Source organism: Puntigrus tetrazona, chromosome 25, assembly GCF_018831695.1.
Source record: "Puntigrus tetrazona isolate hp1 chromosome 25, ASM1883169v1, whole genome shotgun sequence".
NCBI lineage: Eukaryota > Metazoa > Chordata > Actinopteri > Cypriniformes > Cyprinidae > Puntigrus > Puntigrus tetrazona.
This window is the reverse complement of record NC_056723.1, coordinates 4401611-4419453: the sequence shown is the minus strand read 5'-3', so window position 1 is coordinate 4419453 and position 17843 is coordinate 4401611. Positions and strand designations below refer to the sequence as shown.

At 38.8% G+C, this 17843-nt stretch overlaps 1 protein-coding gene across 1 annotated transcript; it reads right to left on the bottom strand.

Annotated features, from left to right (window-relative positions):
* Window positions 1-571: 571 nt before the first annotated feature.
* dgkzb (diacylglycerol kinase, zeta b) lies at window positions 572-17523 on the bottom strand. The gene is made up of 34 exons (XM_043228667.1): window positions 17417-17523; window positions 14831-15818; window positions 12849-12957; window positions 12631-12726; window positions 12408-12485; window positions 12271-12327; window positions 12125-12193; window positions 11975-12046; window positions 11409-11525; window positions 11067-11138; window positions 10881-10976; window positions 10719-10801; window positions 10579-10639; window positions 10161-10274; window positions 9765-9905; window positions 9523-9601; window positions 9346-9401; window positions 9188-9250; window positions 8871-8944; window positions 8382-8493; window positions 8098-8297; window positions 7765-7865; window positions 7539-7618; window positions 6719-6788; window positions 6502-6542; window positions 6226-6416; window positions 4435-4542; window positions 4090-4158; window positions 3960-3991; window positions 3689-3738; window positions 3473-3593; window positions 3350-3386; window positions 3141-3240; window positions 572-2153 (listed from the first exon to the last, which is right to left on the bottom strand). The coding sequence occupies exons 2-34, from the start codon at window positions 15772-15774 to the stop codon at window positions 2037-2039; spliced, it is 3810 nt and encodes a 1269-aa protein (XP_043084602.1). The 5' UTR covers window positions 15775-15818; window positions 17417-17523; the 3' UTR covers window positions 572-2036.
* Between the last annotated feature and the right edge of the window lie 320 nt (window positions 17524-17843).

Here is a 17843-nt window from a genome sequence, read left to right as displayed (position 1 = left end):
TCTCCTCCTACATTTGATTTTTAAAATAATTTTTATACTCTGTCCCTTTTTAAGCGCTTTGAATTGTGTTGGAAATATTCTATATAAATAATCCAGTCTCTCTGCATATTACATTATATAATTTCGCCAATGATTCTCTGCTCAGATGAGTTTGCATGAAATGTTACTTTGACTTATCGTACTTCCAAAAAACATAAAAATAAATAAATAAGCTGAGGTTAAACTGAGGTTAAACTGATTTAAAAATACATTTACGTCCCTTCCCTGTATGCTCCAGAAATGGAGTTAGTGCAGGAGAGAGAAAACAATAAGCTTATCTCCGAAATGATAAATGAGTCACAAATGTCAACACATCCATCACTGCCGGTAACTCATTCAGACATAAAGACCTCCTGGTGAGAGGCAGAGTTCAACATTATACACAGTTTACCACCCGGCGATCCAAGGCCTGAAAAGACGCCAGCGTTGTGCAATAAGAGAAAGAGAGAGCAATGACGTATGTATTAACATATCAATAATACCAGTCAATTAAACCATAATACACTCACTAGACATAGCAATAACAAAAAGCTGTTTTTAAAGTCTTTATTTCTTTTTTTCCCCCAAGTAGACAGTAACAACCCCCAGAACAAATATATGACTTTTCCTCTAACAAAATTCTTATCTACTCTTATAAATAAAGCATCATCTAACTTCATGTCACATATAAATGAAAGACCTTTATATCAGAACAGATTGTTCACACATTTTTAAAATGTTTGACGGATTATGTACACGTATCATCTATTTGGAATTGCATAGCAACTCATACAAAGCACTGACAAAATACGGATTCTATCATAAAGACATCTCACCACAAGCGCACTATGGCAATGCTGACAACACGAGGTCGTCAAATGGCTGCTTTGTAAAAAGACCTTTCCCGTCTCTTTTTTTGTTATTCAAGCTTTTAGTCGATTGTACACACACATAAACCCGGTTGAATACACGAGGAGTTAAACCGCCGACGATGCTATAAATATATGTAAATATACGGGTAACTCCGTTACCCAGCCGTTTGTCACTGAAAATGTGATTTATCGTCTAAAAACGCTAGCAGAAGAATTTTCTGTGTACTACGCGCTCTCGATTTTGGCCGGAAACCGAAAACCAACAAGTTCAAGTTGCTGCGTGACGTCATAAATTCTGTGAAGGACCTAAAATCAAACTGGTGCGATAAAATGTTCATTTAAAAGTACAGCGGTCAGTGCAAGCGGTCTACGCTAAGAGATACGATCCCATTCCTGAAGGAAACTTCATTCAATTAGGCCAACATTTACGGTCATAAAACAACCGAAGGCAAATCTATTGTCTAAGAAACGATTACAGTTTATAATATATTGTGAATAGAGAACTGATTTAATGCTAAGATTAGTAATTAATGGAATGTTTTTACAAAATTCAAGCATTTACCACAAGGAGAGAAACTGTCCGTAAGCAACAGCTGAGGAAGCATTCTTAAACGCAGGAGGCTACGAAAACAATGTCTATCTGGAACCAGAACGAACACGTGAAGTGGAAGCCAAGCTAAAGGAAGTTTCCAGTGGACTACGGTCACATTAAATCTGCAAGACTTTCAGATATGCGTTCAGAAATTCAAGCGTTATTAATATTATGCAATCAGAAGCAGCAAAAACCTCTCCTGTTAATCTCTCATGAGGTTTGTCCGGTTTTCTTTATAGTAGTTTCGTGAAAGCCACTTTCGTACATGGTATTTCAGCCCTGAAGTTCCCAAAAGTTTGGACGTTGGGTCCTAAGGAGGAGAGCGGTGCAGTTTTGCGCAGCCCTGAAAGCTGGACGTGACGTAGCAGACTCATGCGTTCTGAAACATGACACAAACACTGTCTTTTTGGCATTACAATCAATACAGAGAGCAACAAACTAACTTCCGCACACACTCTGCCTCATAGCATCTCTAACGTGCGGCCGTCCTTAGGAGAGGGCAGATAAGACTCTGCGGTTTGGTGGCGGATGGAAAGGATGGTTCCGGAGACCGGTCACACAGCCGTCTCGTGGTCCTCCCTCTGGATCATCTGGTGGTGTTGGCGGTTTTCCAGGTATGCGGCCAAGTCCATATCTCGAGCTCTTTCCGCATACATCTTTGGAGTGTCACCCTGCAGAATGACAGACAGGTATTGTTTTAATCAATTTCAAACCCATTGCAATGCTCCAGGGTCACATATTATTAAAAGAGATTTCTCTTATTTAATGCAGTAATATTTTCTTAGTTTTGCCACATAATACATATGCTGTAAATAAATAAGATCCTCTGAAATTGTTACAATCATAGATTAAAAAAATATGACAATGTCAGATTTAATTCTTATAAATAAAAATAAATAACATGTACATGTAATAGTAATATATTAACTAAATAATAATATGTCTTTAAAAGGTAAAAAAAATAAATAAATATATATATATATATATATATATATATATATATATATATATATATATATATATTTGAATAGTGCATGATCTGTGACATCACATTCAAATTAATTTGCATATTACCGCCTCCAGAGTAGCACTAGTTATACATCATAGGACCATAAACACCATCCAATGGCATTCAGTTATTTATCGGTTATTCGTCAGGCATTGCGTCAAGTCAAAAAACAAACAGAACGCAATTGAATCATTTATACTTCCTCCATTATTCATGTCGTACTGCCGACAGAACAAGAATAGAACAAATGAAAGAACACAACAAATGGAAGGATTTTGCTTTGTTGTCCAGCTTGTTTCCATCTGTAGAGATTTTAAAAAGATCCTCAGCTTCAGAAACAAGCTGATGATTTATTTTAATGATGGAGGATTATGTTTATTCAGAGCATTTGACTGCAGATTGTGTTGTAAACGAGGCACGGTGTAATACAGAGTTCAAAAAACTTTTGCTGATTTCAAACCTTAAGTAAACAATTTCTTAATGCTTTGTCTAAAAAAAAAAAAGAAAAAGACCTATGAAAACATATATGCAATGGGGCGGTGATACTTTTTTAAGCATTGACACTAAAAAGCATATCATGACTTCCTTTAAGTGCTTAAGTATCATCCAAGGAAATGTTAAGAAATAAGGTTCATGTGAATGTTCTCACCCGTAGATCCGTCTTCATGAGGGATGCTCCGGCCTCCACCAGGTAATAGCAGATTGTTCTCTGGCACAATGCAGCTGCCTTATGCAGGGCCGTCTCCCCTCTGAATAAAAAACGCAGAGAAACATCTCCAATCGAAACTAGCTCCTTTATCCCTTTCACCGCAAATGAAATGGAATGAAAGATGCCGTAGAGGCTCCAGCATTACTTACGTTGATTTCTCCGTTACATCCAAGATGCAAGCAGGAGCTGTTCACCAAAAACGGTGAAAAATAATTAGAAATGAGATGCAAGTCAAAAGTCAAGAATCAAAAAATTAAGGTCAGCCGACTCACAATTATCAATGATGTACTTCACGATCTCTTTATTGCCTAAAGCAATTGCATGATGGAGGAGGGTGCAGCCAAAACGGTCCTGGACCAGAAGCTTGGCTCCGGCTTCATGCATCTCAACCAGCTGAGAACATGAACGACCAGAGAAGAGGTCCATGAGGTCTGGTAATGCAGAGCGTTAATGTATGATATAGGTGGAGCAGGTTATTTTAGGAATACCTTTTCGAGGTTGCCAGACTTCACGGCATCAAAGAGCAAAACGATTGATTCTGAAAGACATTGAAAAAACATGAGTGCTTTTATTGCACCAGATTGCACTAGTAAATGATCGAATATGTGAAAATATATTTTATTAAATACTATTTTATAAAATAACAATACTAATAATAATTCAATATTTTTAATAGTTTTTATTGATAATATTTTAATACAATTATACAATTGCATGTCATATCTAATTGTACTCTGAAATGGAAAAATATGTGTGCACCTTGATCACTGTCATTCCATCCCGAATCTAACCTGTGAAATTAAAATGGAATATTAATACCACTATTCATAATCAAAACCAACTACACCTGTGCGTCTCACCAGCGATAATTATTAAATATTGTATGTACCTTGGCACATTCTCTGAGTCCTCATCAAGTGTGTTTGAACGATTCAAATTCATAATTTTTGCTCCCCTCCTTCAAGATGAAAGACATTGGGCAAAGACAAGCTTATGTAAGATATTAATTTAAAAATGGTTCTTCTGCCCCTCCCACTAACAAAAAAAAAACAATGACACTGTGCAATGGTATATTTTAAAGTACCATAGTATTATTGTGCCATTGTAGTTCACTTTTGTTTCAGATGGTGGATAAAAAGCATGGAATTATGGGATGGATGACTTTGTTAGCTTAGTAATGATAAAAAGGCATAATGGAAACGATCAAAGCTTTGAAGCCCGGTTTGAGATGTACCTGCACAAGCCCGGCTTTGTGGGAGTCTCCGGGTCGCTATTTTGTATGTGTGTGTCGCTATCCGTGCTCGCGCTTTCCGTTTGGCCTTCAGCATGCGTCTGGTGAACCCTGAGAGAGCGCGACGGGATGGACAGACAACAGAGAAGACGACGTGTTTACATGCTGTGGGGGGCGGGAAACTCATTGTTTGTGAGATGTGTATAATTTAGTGTAACAGAACAAGCGCTACAATGAGGTCTGACAGATGGGATGTGTTTTTTCAGCGATCTGCTGTGCGTCAAGCAGGGGGAGGGTGAATGTAAACACAGATAAATGAGTTTTTAATAGCAGGGGCCTTTATGAGGGACTGTCCTGTCCTGGATGGACTCGTTCACAGTAGAATTTGGCACGAAAATATCGCTGTCTCTCACTCTCTCTGTCTCGCCATCAGATGTGCGCGCAAACACACGGACTAAAAGACTTCCCCTGAGGGACTACAGCAGAAGAGCAACTGTTGTTTCTTTTAAACAGGAAGGAACCCATTTAGTTCAGTCTAGTGTTACACATTTACTGCACAAGCGAAAGCAGATATGTTTGTATTTTGCACGTTCGGAAATTCATAGTTGATCTTTTTACTTAAATTGTTTTACTAATACAATTTATATGCTTGTATTTTTCTATACTAGTAGTTATATGAATATATGTATTTATAATGCAATGCTACAGTAATATTGAACGTACATAATACATAATATAAATTAAATATGGTAATATAAATATATGTATGTATGCATGTGTATATACGGATAAAGATATAATACATTTTTAATAATAAATGATTTAATAATAATTAAGAGGATTTAAAAATCAAAATCTACTAAATCTAATAATCTAATAAAATCTAAAAATCTAATAATTGTATACATTTTGTTTATAATAGCTTGTTTTTATTTATATTAACTTTGATTCTAATAAGTATTATATATGTATATTAAAACTAGCTCTGTCAAGCGATTAATCGCGACTGATCGCATCAAAAGTAAACATTTATGTTTACATATGTGCGTACACTGTATAGTTATTATGTACATATAAACACATGCATGTATATATTTAAGATAAACATGATTTTATATATTAAATATTTTTTAGATAATATAAAATATAATAATATAAATATATGTAAATATTTAAAAAATGCATATTGTATGTGCGTGTATACACATATACAATATACCTTTTGACTCTTTTGTTGTTTCTTGTCCCACGTGCTCTGTGTGCCCTACTTTTCGTTGCTCTTAATTGTCTCATTGTGTTCAGGTGGTTTGAGTTTGGTCAATTACGTTGTGTATTTACTCCCAGTGTGTTGGCGTTCAGTTAGTCTGACCTGGTCGTAAATGTGTGGTTTTTGTTCTGCCTGCAGCTATATTATTTGTGTCGTGATTTCAGAACTTTAGATCAGTTGTGCATAAAGAAAATGCTAACTATTGCGAATTCAGGCTAAACCTACAACTGTTTTGGCTAAATTAACAAGATAAAATCATAATTAAGATTTTTTTGGTTTTTTAGTTCCTTAATGCACTTTTGCAGTTTTTCTAGGGATATTCTCAGAAATTTCATGCCCACAGGCGAAACTAAACCTGCCTACGCACATGCTCTGCTAGTCGACTGTGTTAAAATCATCTGCCAGAGTAAAAAGCGACGTAAAATTGCACCTTGAGGCTGTGCAGAGGCTGTTTACAGACCTAACAACATGAGTTGATACAGTTTAACCACACATTTTGTCATCTGAAGCGACTCGTTTCGATCTACCTGCACAGTGGAGAAGGCCCGGCAGAGCAGGCAGGAAAAGCAAACTGGTCTGTGCTGTTGGAACATCCCCCAACAGTTTCCATCGCCCCCGGCATTCCGGGCGATGTGCCCACCGTCTCCTTGGTGACCAGCTCCGGGTCCAAGATGAAAAGCTCATCCTGAGAGATCTCCGTCACATAGTTTAGATGCTCCTGCAGAGATATGCAGTGCAATGAAATCGGCACAGTGTGACATGCAACGCAGATTAGAAACGTCAAAGTTTCCTCTTGTGGGTACCTGACCGCGGTCTATTCTGTAGAAACGGTCTGCTGTAGTAGCTGTAAACAATCCAAGAATGGAAAAATCTGATTATGGGGTTTGCAAACATCACGTCGGAGAGTTTTGGAAACGTCAAAAGCAATGGCTGTCACAAAAATGATCCTAAGTTACATATAATTATAACACTGGATAAATTCTGTGCTGCTTTTTTATGAACTTGAAAAGCTCTACTTACAATCCAGGAAGCACCATTTTGGTGAAAGCTTTGGCATGTGCAGTGTGTCTGTATTCACACCATCCCCCTTCTAAAGAGAGGAAAAAATACAAGTGAAAAATGGCTCCTGTCCAAAATGGCCTCACTGTGTGAGTTCAATTAGTCACAATGTGTTTTTCTGACTGTAATTGAACAGGAAGTCAACGTGTAATGGCTGTCACATGCTCAATATAACATGTTTGGCATGAATAGTGGTAATTATAGTGGAAAGGGACTCTTAAAAGTAAAATACATCTTTTGTCTTTCAAAGACGTGTTTAACATAACTACGTGAAATAGATTTCGAGCTAAATTAAATGAAAAATGTCTTTTCTTTCCAAGAGGTAGCAGTAGCACAGAATTATTCTTATTTAGCCAAGAATGACTTAGTTAGTCACCGCTGCAACCCAGTTATCTGAATTACATACGATTGAAACAGGATTTTCAACAACAAAAACTGTAGTAGTACAGAATTTTATCTGTTAAGATGTTTCATGGCAAATGGGCGGAGTTGAAAATAAAAGGGCTTGATGATGTCACTGAAAAGGAAATTTGTTTTAAAGATGGAGGAAATTATTGTATTTTGATGAATGATTACTTTTTCTGGGATAACATGCACAAATGAGACAAGTAACATTCATTAAGCAGGTAAATAGTCAATTCAGTTTTTTTTTATGTTGACATCAAGCCAGGCTTTGACAGTTCAGATCCTCCCCTTTAACCTCTGCAAATGAGGAAAGAGGTTGTAGCCAAATCGGCCCGTTGGCACGTTTCTAACCAGGATTCAACAAGCTGAAATGCACCTCATGTAGCTTCTCGATATGCTGCCGACACGTCTCTAAATCACTGTTCCCGGGAACTGTAATTATCCCCATAGGAATCGCTGAGAAGATGAAAGAAAAGAGGAAAACACGGGTCAGGATCTCTTTAAATTAAGCCGTATTTGAAAAGCAGGAGCTTTACAGGGAGTGCATGAGTAGGTTGTCAGAGACGTGAAAAAGAGAGAGGACGAAGAGAAGAGATACTCACAGGCCTCCCTGAGCTGCTCCTTATCATAATGAAGAGTTTCATAATCACGCATGCTGATACGGTTCACCTGGATCTGCACTTTCTCTGCGATGGGCTGCTGACTACATGGAAAAGAAGAAAAAACAGGTCAGGTTTCTTCTAAGGACTGAATGCAATTTAGACAGAAAGAAAGAAAGAAGGTTCAATGGATGGATGGATGGATGAATGGATGAACAATAGACAGATAGTTAAAAACTAACAGAAGGACTGAAATAAACATACTGACATATAGAAAAAGACAGATAGATAGATAGATAGATAGATAGATAGATAGATAGATAGATAGATACTGACTCATATAGTTGTGGTAAAGAGATTCTTCTCTTGGTCTTCTGCAGCATGTTGGCCTGGTTTCTGAGGGTGATGCGGATGACGGATGGAGCCAGTCTGCAGGGTTCTCCATCCACCTGCACAGGAATGGGCTTAAAGGTTGTCAGGGTTACATCCTGACACTGATGAAGCCTCTCGCCATGTCCTCCAACCTGCAGCGTCGCCTATAGAAGGAGAGCAGCGACATTTGGATGGATTCAAGGGTAAATGTAGAACAAATCTATTAAGGAACCAAAGCCAAAACTCACCAGAGAGGTCATGGTGAAGCCAATCACCTCAATGAGCCCGTCGTCATGTTTCTGTGGCCCAAAGTCGTTGTGCTCACTTGGGTTCCCCCATGGCATCGTACCAGCACAATATCTGCATAATGCCCAGCTCAGTCAGGATAATCTCATTTTAATGAACTCTAGTCTAGTTTCTTGTGTCTAGATTATATTTTATCCTGGAATAAACATTATTTGGAACAGCGAATCTCTTTTTATAATGAGGTTTTCGGTCATGTTTTGATGACATGAAATTTGATGCCACATGGATGAAATGGTCTGACTGGCAACTAGAGTGAAGTTTCGTTTTTTTCTTAATTTAAATTATGTTATGGCAAAATATAGAGGATCTATATCAAGTAGCGCACAGATTAATACAAGAACGTACGTAAGTTCTCTTAAATGGTAGTTACATAAGACATAAGTTACATAAGTTACATATTTTTTGCACAGTTCTGTTTCAAGTCAGTTTACCTGGGGATGTTGAGGAACAAGAGGCACTGCAGTTTCATATCCTGCACTTTACTAGTCAGGTCAGTACCATCACACTGCACAGGAAATAGGAAAAAGCATATAAGGGAACATTGTATATATTTGTGCCATTATGTAAATGTGCTTATGCATATTTATTTAATGTTCTCATCATTTTGTTAAATTTAATTTAATGTTTATTATTTATTAACATATACGTGCATGATTTTAAATATTAGTTTAATTTGCTTTTATGCATCAAATAAACTAAATATATTTTAATTTTCAAATACCTTATTATATATATTATACAAACCTACCACAACCCTGATGTGTTTGGACAGATCTTTGGAGCTGCCCATCAAAAAGTCTGAGAAGGCTGTCTGCAGAGGAGCACATGTAAATATGTAAAATTTTCTACATTGCAAAAAGAATAAGCTAAAATATCCACGTGACTTTATCGGACAGACACACTCACCCCTGCATAAAACATCTTATTGCGAAGCCGACTATTGAACCGTTCTGGTTTAGCCTCTGGGAAAACAAAACAACATCTTGAAAATTTGAATCCTTTCACAAACCGCAGATTTTATATACAGCATGCAAACCTTCACTTCATAAACCAAATTCAAATTACACGGGAGAGTGAGCACACCTCGGGATTCGTGAAACTCCAAGGTCACGTGTGCATCAAATCCGAGGCTGAAGTAATTGTTGAAGACGTCAATTGGAAGCTGAAATAGACACGGAGAACTCATTAGCTCCCCTTTACCATTCATTTCAACACAAAAGAGTATAAAAACTCTTTACACCCTCTTTCATGCTTGACTTGTGGTGAAGCTAGAAGGATGGTGTTCTTCTGCTAAAGTCTAGCACCCTCTACTGGTGTCAGCTGACCTTGTCCGTCTGGTGTTCGTCTCTCTCCTCCTCGCTGGCCTCTACATTGGGCTCCACGCTCAGGTTCCATCGGTCCAGCTGGACGATGTTGCCGTCTTCAACATGAGACAAGATTTTAGACACCGGTTCATCTGTGTAACCCTGAAAGTCAAGTGAACACATGCACAAAAACATATGAAAGGTTTATAAAGGTTAACACACAGTGGAGCCATTTCTTTTGTTATGCCACTTACAAAAATTACATTTAAACCACAAACCTCATGCTGCAAAACAAAACTTGTGGTTACATTAAAATACAAGAGCTGAAGCTGAAACTTCATCTTATATTTGAATGTGCAAGGAAATATACTAACTAAGGTTTATTAGAACATTACAACCGAGTATTCAGGTTCATACCCGGCCCCAGTTGAGAGTCCTGGCCAGGTCATTTCCTGTCCCGAGGGGAAGCACGGCTACGGCGGGTTGAGGATTCAACTGGAGCTCATCCAGCACTGAGAGAATCCAGCCAACCTGATCAAACAGAGCATAGAAATCACGTGATGGACCCCATGAACTTCCTGACCGAGGGTCAACATGATGAAATTAATTTACATTCAATATCTGAGAGACTGGCTTGGATCAGTCTGTGTTATTTTAGTAGTGGTGTGATGCTTAATAGATTTAAATTTAGCCTTGGCTTGATTCAGTACCTTTCAAGCATGTCGGGCGCTGTTGTAAAATTTGCATACTGTGCACATACTGAAACAGTATGAGCAAAAATTATATTACCCACCATCCGGTTTTATCTAGATAAGAGCGCAGATATTTGACTAACCGTTCCGTCACCGCCACAAACGAGGACACGCAGGTTGGGCACTTTGCTGTACATTTCTAACCTTAAAAAGAGGAAGAGAAAGTGTAAGAGAACACGCTCAAAATGAAGAAGGAGAGAAAGTATGATCTATCACCACTTACCCCTCTCTCGGGCCTCCCTGAGTGAGGTCGAACACTTGCCGGGGGTTCAGGTACCACATGAAAGAGCGGATGATTTTCGTTCCCTTTATAGAAAAGAAGTGCTATTATGAGGCTGTAAAATAACGTTTCTATGTGTTACGAACTTTGAGTGTTGCTTCTGACCTGGTTTCCTCCACTCTTCGGATTGACAAAAACCAGAAGAGGCTTCATGAGCTGAGAAGGAATCGGCCGCACAACAAAGTGCTTCCATTTGCCATCCTGCACAGAATGAAATATTGAAATCTTGTCATATATGAAAGCATATCAGTTTTATTCACCAAGGTTCAAAGGTTCGGCTGTGTTTGCTACCTCTGTGGCTTTCTTGCAGGGTTTGGCCTTCAGGGATGTTTTCTTCTTCCTTTTACTGCTCTTCAATGATGCCTATATGATGACAGTTTATTGGCATCTTTGTAGACATACTTATACTTTTATTGTTTACATTTCAGCTCATCAATGCAGGTGACCTCCTTTCACCATGCTAAATCACTGCATCATAAAATTACATCACTACTTCGAAATTAATTCGGAGGATATGCATACATAATATTCAAAGCTTTTAAGCTAAAAGAGTTTTTAATGTGTATTTGTAAATACAGTGGACATAAAAGTAATATTTTGGGTAAATCCCGTTTTCTTCAGGTCAGATGGTACCTGCTGTCTGCGGACTCTGATGATCCAGGTTGGAGGGATGATCACAGCCGCGTGAGCTCCGAGGGAACACGTCTCATCGATTTTCTGCAGCATGAAGCAGGTCACCTTGTTGTGATACTGTAAGTAACATAGCAGAGTGCATCGATTGATATTTTATAATACTTTGAAAATGTCAACATTTTATGCACTACCATTCAGACATTTTGGGTAGTCTTTGGAAGAAAAATACACAAAACTATAACAACTATATTGTTTATTTCGTGTGTAGAAGATTAAAAGACTGTTATAGTCTTGTCTAGCGCTCCTTCTCTTGAACCACATCGTGGCAATACTTTAAAATGTAAATTATTTCTGAAATAGCGCAAGTTTCAGGAGCCATTATCTTCATATCATTCTAATATGCTGAGGGTTGATGAAACATGATGAGGGTTTTTGAAATAGAATTGTTTGTAACAAAGAAAAAATCTTTTGATCATTTTAGTGCACTCTTGCTTAATTAAAAAAATAAATTATACATTTTTCTGGACCCAAACCTTTGTACTTTTTGTCAAATGTGCAACACTTACTGCCTGCTTACACCACGAGCAGCTGATGGCCACAATATCTTTACTGTGAAAGGAGAATTTCTGCTGGAAACCCTGAGAAAAGAGTGAAATTAGGTCATAAATACTTTCTGGATGATTAGATGTTTCATATTTTATGAGTCTCGAACTGACCTTTCCACATTGCCGGCATTTTCCATCTTGCCGTCTCCTATGGACCCAGTGATGTCTCATGTTTGGAGTCTGAAACACAAAACAGCTCAGATTTTCAAAAAAAAAACTAAATGATAAAGCTAATTTTAATGGCCAAGAAGTCTTACCTCTCTGACATTTCTCATCCCCGGGTCTTTAAATGATGGTTTACATCTGAAGTTAATCTATGGGGAATACATTTCATTTGTTGAGATAAAAAGTCCAAAACACTGTACACTTCTTAGCTTTACAACAATCATCTAACCTTCTCCAGCTGATCCATGCATACAGTGTGAACAGCTATTTTGCAGGATGCACATTTGTGGCGGGGAAGAGATTTTTGCTAAGAAAATGGATTTGAAACACAACAATAGGCATTTTAGTAATACATCTGAATCTGTGCTTATCACATCTCTCCAGTAGAGGGAGCTCTCGCCTAGACCGCTATAAACTATTAATTGTGCTGTTAATCGTTTTAAATCATTTACCAGTGACTTCGCAAAACAATACGTCTCTCCAACGTAACAGAAATCTCCAGACGGGCTGGTCTCAAACCACACATGTTGACCAAACTGGGCATTTTCCTGTGGAAGATATATAGATTACTATATCACGAGTTGGAGTTTATTGCCAACTGCCATTGGGTTAAATGAAAATGCTAACAGAATGCTAATTTGTTTATTGAAATACAAATGAGTTAACTCACAGTCCAATCCACAGTGCTGCAGATCTCTTTGTTAGGTTCACATTTGGCCGGTATTATAGCTCCGGATTGGGCAGCATTATCCTGCACACCAGCCTTGGCAATGGCTTTCCTGTCAAAAGCAATGACACTGACATTAAACAGACTAAACGACCAACTGTCTGTGTCATATGCTAAGTCAATTAGATTTAAAACACTGATAAAAAGAAATACAATTATGATCATTTGGATGATTTAGCTCACCAAATTTGCAAGATGCTGAGCTAATTTTGTACGAAACAGCAAAATGAAAATTGTCTGGTAACTTATACACATCTATATGGAATTCAATGCGCCATCTGTACATCAACGTTTATGCTAAATGTTAATACAGTACAAAAGTGCAGAAACAGATGTAGCCTCTTCTTATACAGGAACTCTGATGGAAGTATGGCTGTGACAAGAAAGTTATCAAGTAAGTTTATGCAATGAAACCCCAGGAAATGCATATCTAAAGGCAAATATTACCTTTAGCTTTGGGTGGGGCATTTCCATGTTTTTTTTGTAATTCTTTGGAATCAAAACATTGCTCACCCTAACCTTTGCATCCTAATCCCTACAGAGTGAATCAGTGAAGCTTAGCAACCTGTTGATGAGAAGCCCACTGGGTGATCAGTAAAGTTGATGAGTCACATTACCTCGCTATGGTAGCAGCTGTGCTAATGAGCGAGCGCCATGGTGCTCGTATCCACGGGATGGAGAATTAGAGAAGGTCAATGCAATGAAAAGCTGCATTGCAACTGCCTTTTCTTGCATTCATTCTAAATAGAAATTACTAAAGATATTGACTTGAAAGTGTTGAGTTTGTAAGCAAAGATTCTCATGCATTGCAAGTGATAGAACCTAGAAAACATGTACATTATGGTATATTTATTTGGTCTTCAATAAAATATAAACTCAGAGACGTTTATACTGACAGCAGTTTGCCACAGGAAAGTGGTTGGAAACCATTCATCTTTATAATAGTTTGAAGCAGAGGTCAGCTTCATGCAGTTGTGCAATGATGTGATGCAACAACTGGCAAGCAACTTGACCTCCAGCAATATAGTTGTCATTGTGAATGCGCATTTAATGCTACAAGCATAAAGAACCTGATTTTGACATATAATTAACAGCTTTTTTTGGGCATAACCAAAGGCTTGGTCCCGGGTTCCTCAAATCTGAAATATTAAGTCTTGATTTTCTTCCTGCAATTTTTGTAGGAACACTGAAGACCTTGATTAGCTTACTCAGATGTATTTGATTAGGGTTGGAGCTAAACCCTATACGGCACTGGCCCTCAAGGGCCAGATTTAAGGAACCTTGGTCATAATTTGTTTATTTGGCTGCATCCAAAGGCAGAAAATGCTACTTATGCAGGTAGCATATACTCTCAGAAAATAAAAGGTATAACGGAGGCAGTAAGCTTTCAAAAGGGACTAATATGTACACTTTAGGTACTAATATGTTTTTTACAGGATCTAATATGTACCATTTAGGTCTAAATATTATATAATGTGTCTTTTATCTTTTTTACCTTAAGGTAGGCCCCAAGCTTTGTACCTGTTTTGAGGTAGGAAGGCAAGAAAGCAAATCTGAATACTATGATTGTCACATTCCGTCTACTGAGATAGTATCACCTGATTGAAGCTGCATAGATATATTGTTTGCTGCCACTATCCTGTGTGTGCAATTTTATCACACTTGGAATTCTATCACAAAGCTTGTTCTGTTTTGTTTACACTGCCTTAGAAGTCTGTCCATAATCAGTTTCGGAAGTTACCTTCGAGTGCAAATGCTGCCTGCAAGTCTTTGTCTGATATTGCAGCAAGGCAATAAGTCATCTGTCTATATTTTCTGACGCAGCCTTTGTGTTGTTGTTCTCGCATTTCATGAAATCCTACATTTAATTTTCAAGTACAGCATGAACTAACAACAAGACACAACAACGGAAAGGTTTTACATACGACAAGAATCCACTCCAAGACTCCAGTCTGGGATCATAATAAGCTCCCAGGAGGGGATTGAGAGTCGCATGACCCCTGTAGCAGGTAGAGCTTCTTCGGTTAGGAAGCGGCATGCCTCTTCCTGGCCAGGGGCTTCCCGCTTTTGAGATAGTAGAGACCCGTCGACGGCGCCTCCTCTGGCTGCTGCGGCAGTAGCGGACGTGTGGGCCCGGCTCCGCATAGCCATAATGTGACGAGTTCCTCCGAAGGCAGCGGGGAACTCGGATCAACGGGTGGGCCTGGACACGCTCTGCCACCACAGCCAGAGGAAGGCATTCCTGCTGGCACAAGACAGCAGACTCTTTGATCTCCCAGTCTGACAAATCTGCCTCCTCTAGAAACTCCTTGCGCAACCCCGAATGATGACTCTCTTCCGAGTGGCCACTGGAATCCTCGCTATCACTGTCGCTGTCACCTTCTGAAAGAAGCACATCTGTGTGACTCCTGAACTTTGTGCTGCTTCCCTTGAGTTCTACTTGCCCTGGCAATGGACTTCGGCTCTCCTCATCCTCTTCCTCCTCTTCTGTCATCTGAATTAAGCTGGCCAGCAGCATGGATGGGCCCAAGAGGTGTGTGTCTATATTGCGGAGCTTGCCCACTTTTTTCCGGCGTACGGCAAAGCGAGGATTGGCCTTCGGGGTGGTGGTGCTGGAACGCCGTCTACCACTGCTTTTCTGAACCGGTTGGCTGTTACTGATTCGAGGTAAAGCCTGAAGTTGGACACTGGATCGGCGTCGCTGGGTCAACGCAGTGGAAGGAAGACCTACGCTGGAGCGTCGACGGGCACGGCTGGCTGGCACTGCAATGCTTGGCCTCCTGTGTCGACAGGATTCAGGTACGTGGCCATCATGAATGGCTTCTCCTGCTTCCTTCCTCTTAAAATGCCTTCGGAAAAACGTGTCCATGGTGGCTGGAAGAATACAGTTCTCTTTCTAAAGTTCCCTTGATGCTGTTGATTGAAAATGTAGCCGGTCAGCATAGATGAACCATTTTAGCACTAAGTTCTAAAACTGCTGAAAGCTTGTTACACTGACCTCCACTGACCAAGATTTAAACCTAATCCTTAAAATGGAGTTAATCTAGCTTGACCCATCACATGCAAGTGCTTTTTAAAATTATTGGCAATTATTGGTAAAAAATGATTGGCAATTATATTTTACTATACTAAACTGACACAACTAAACTGAGATAGCGTGATTAGCAGATCTGGTCTACCATGTGTGTACCGTACTTCTCTTTTTAAAAGGGTCGTCTAGATATGATTTTATACTGGTTATTAATTTTATTATGAATTTGGAAAGCTAACTCCGCTTGTCCAAGCACAGATTTTCCTGGGGTTTATGCTAGAACAATTTGCCTTTTAAATCAAGGTAATACTAGCAAAGCCAGTTGACTACAAAGGTGCATTGTGAGGCCACGGGTGATGACATCATGTCATAATGACGTGAAAGGCACTCAAGGAAATGAAGCTCTGCTCTGCTCACGAACGTCCTGATTATCACACGGGGATGTCCAGGGCAGATTATAAGGGCTTTCTGACCCTTCAGTAGTGACTGCTTGTGCTAATTATAGCAACGTAACTAGCCTATCTCATTTAGAGACGGATATGACCTAGACACAACTCTCAGGGTAAGGCATGATACTATTGGTGCTATGTATTTTGTAGCAATATTTACAGTAAACATGGTATTGTACTACAGTAGTGGTGGCCAAACATTACAGTGCAAACTATTTACATGAAAAAAGGTAATTGCATATTGCACTAAAAATATTTTTTGTCCGCACTAAGCACTTCTATGTAGGAAAACAAATGTTCTTGTTCTCAAGGAAGTGACATTTAACCAAGACTAATTACTGTCAGGGTCATCTCTAGCAATGGTATGTAATTAATGAAGTGGGCTCATTGAGTACTGAAATATGCACTTAAACCCAGAGTCAGACTTTGATTAGCTCTATCTAATAATAATATCATATGATTGTTTGTCACTGATTACATGTAGATTAGTGGTTCTGTTTGTTTACTCTGCAACAGATTTAATTAAAAAGCACAGTTTAGACCATTTTAAATAATTCTGACCTATATTGCAGTGCTTTAATTGTTAATAAAATGAAAATCACGTTTCTTTTAGTTTCTTAAGGTCCAATTATTATTGATTATTCTTATTCTTCTATTTTTTTAATTGCATGTCTCAATAAATATGTTGCAATACATGTAATTATATATTATTATTAACAATTGTACTACATATTCCCAGTAGTATAAGAAATAAATGTTTTGTTTGTAATACAATAGTATTTCTCAGTATAAATAAACATTTGTACTACTCAGCTACACATACAATTGATCTCTGTCACATTACACAATGCATTCTGCGTGTAAAAAGATAAATATTCATAACAGTACTTAATAAGAACAACAAATGACCACATACTGTACAGTACAAACAATACAAAACCTCCCTACACACTGAGTTCTAATGCTTAACTCTGCATTTCTTTCCAGTTAGCAGTCCATATCCAACAACAACAAAAAAGGTATTATACGACCTGAGAATTTAGCTCCCTGGCTCCTTCCCTGACCGTCTCCTCACAGTGCACTGACAGAGAAAGTCCAAGAGATGAACAGGTGAGACAGCCTGCCCCCACACATGCACACGCACACACTGAGATGAACTACACACAACCCAAGCCTACAGGAAGAGAAGCCCCACATCCACCCACAAACAACACCGCTCACTGGGGAGCAGCAGCACACATCACAGAGGAAAGAGCCATCGACTAGGCAGGAGGTAAACGGTAGGAGGGAATGCAGGGTGCATCGAAGCCTCCGGTTTAAAATAATGACCAATTATCAGCTTAACGCTGGGAGTTTGTGCGAGACGTACTCGAGCACAAGCATCTGCACCACCTAGACTCTCAGATCATGTTCCTGGCACATATGGGGCTGACAACAGGTGCTTTAAAAGGACACAAT

What these genes read in the sequence shown, in the direction of transcription:
- dgkzb (XM_043228667.1), bottom strand. Translation starts at nt 15,774, where the DNA reads ATGGACACGTTTTTCCGAAGGCATTTTAAGAGGAAGGAAGCAGGAGAA. An exon ending in GCATGGATCAGCTGGAGAAG is followed by an intron (nt 12,328 to 12,407) that starts GTTAGATGATTG and finishes TATTCCCCATAG; the next exon opens with ATTAACTTCAGATGTAAACC. An exon ending in AGTCTGGCAACCTCGAAAAG is followed by an intron (nt 3,594 to 3,688) that starts GTATTCCTAAAA and finishes TCATGTTCTCAG; the next exon opens with CTGGTTGAGATGCATGAAGC.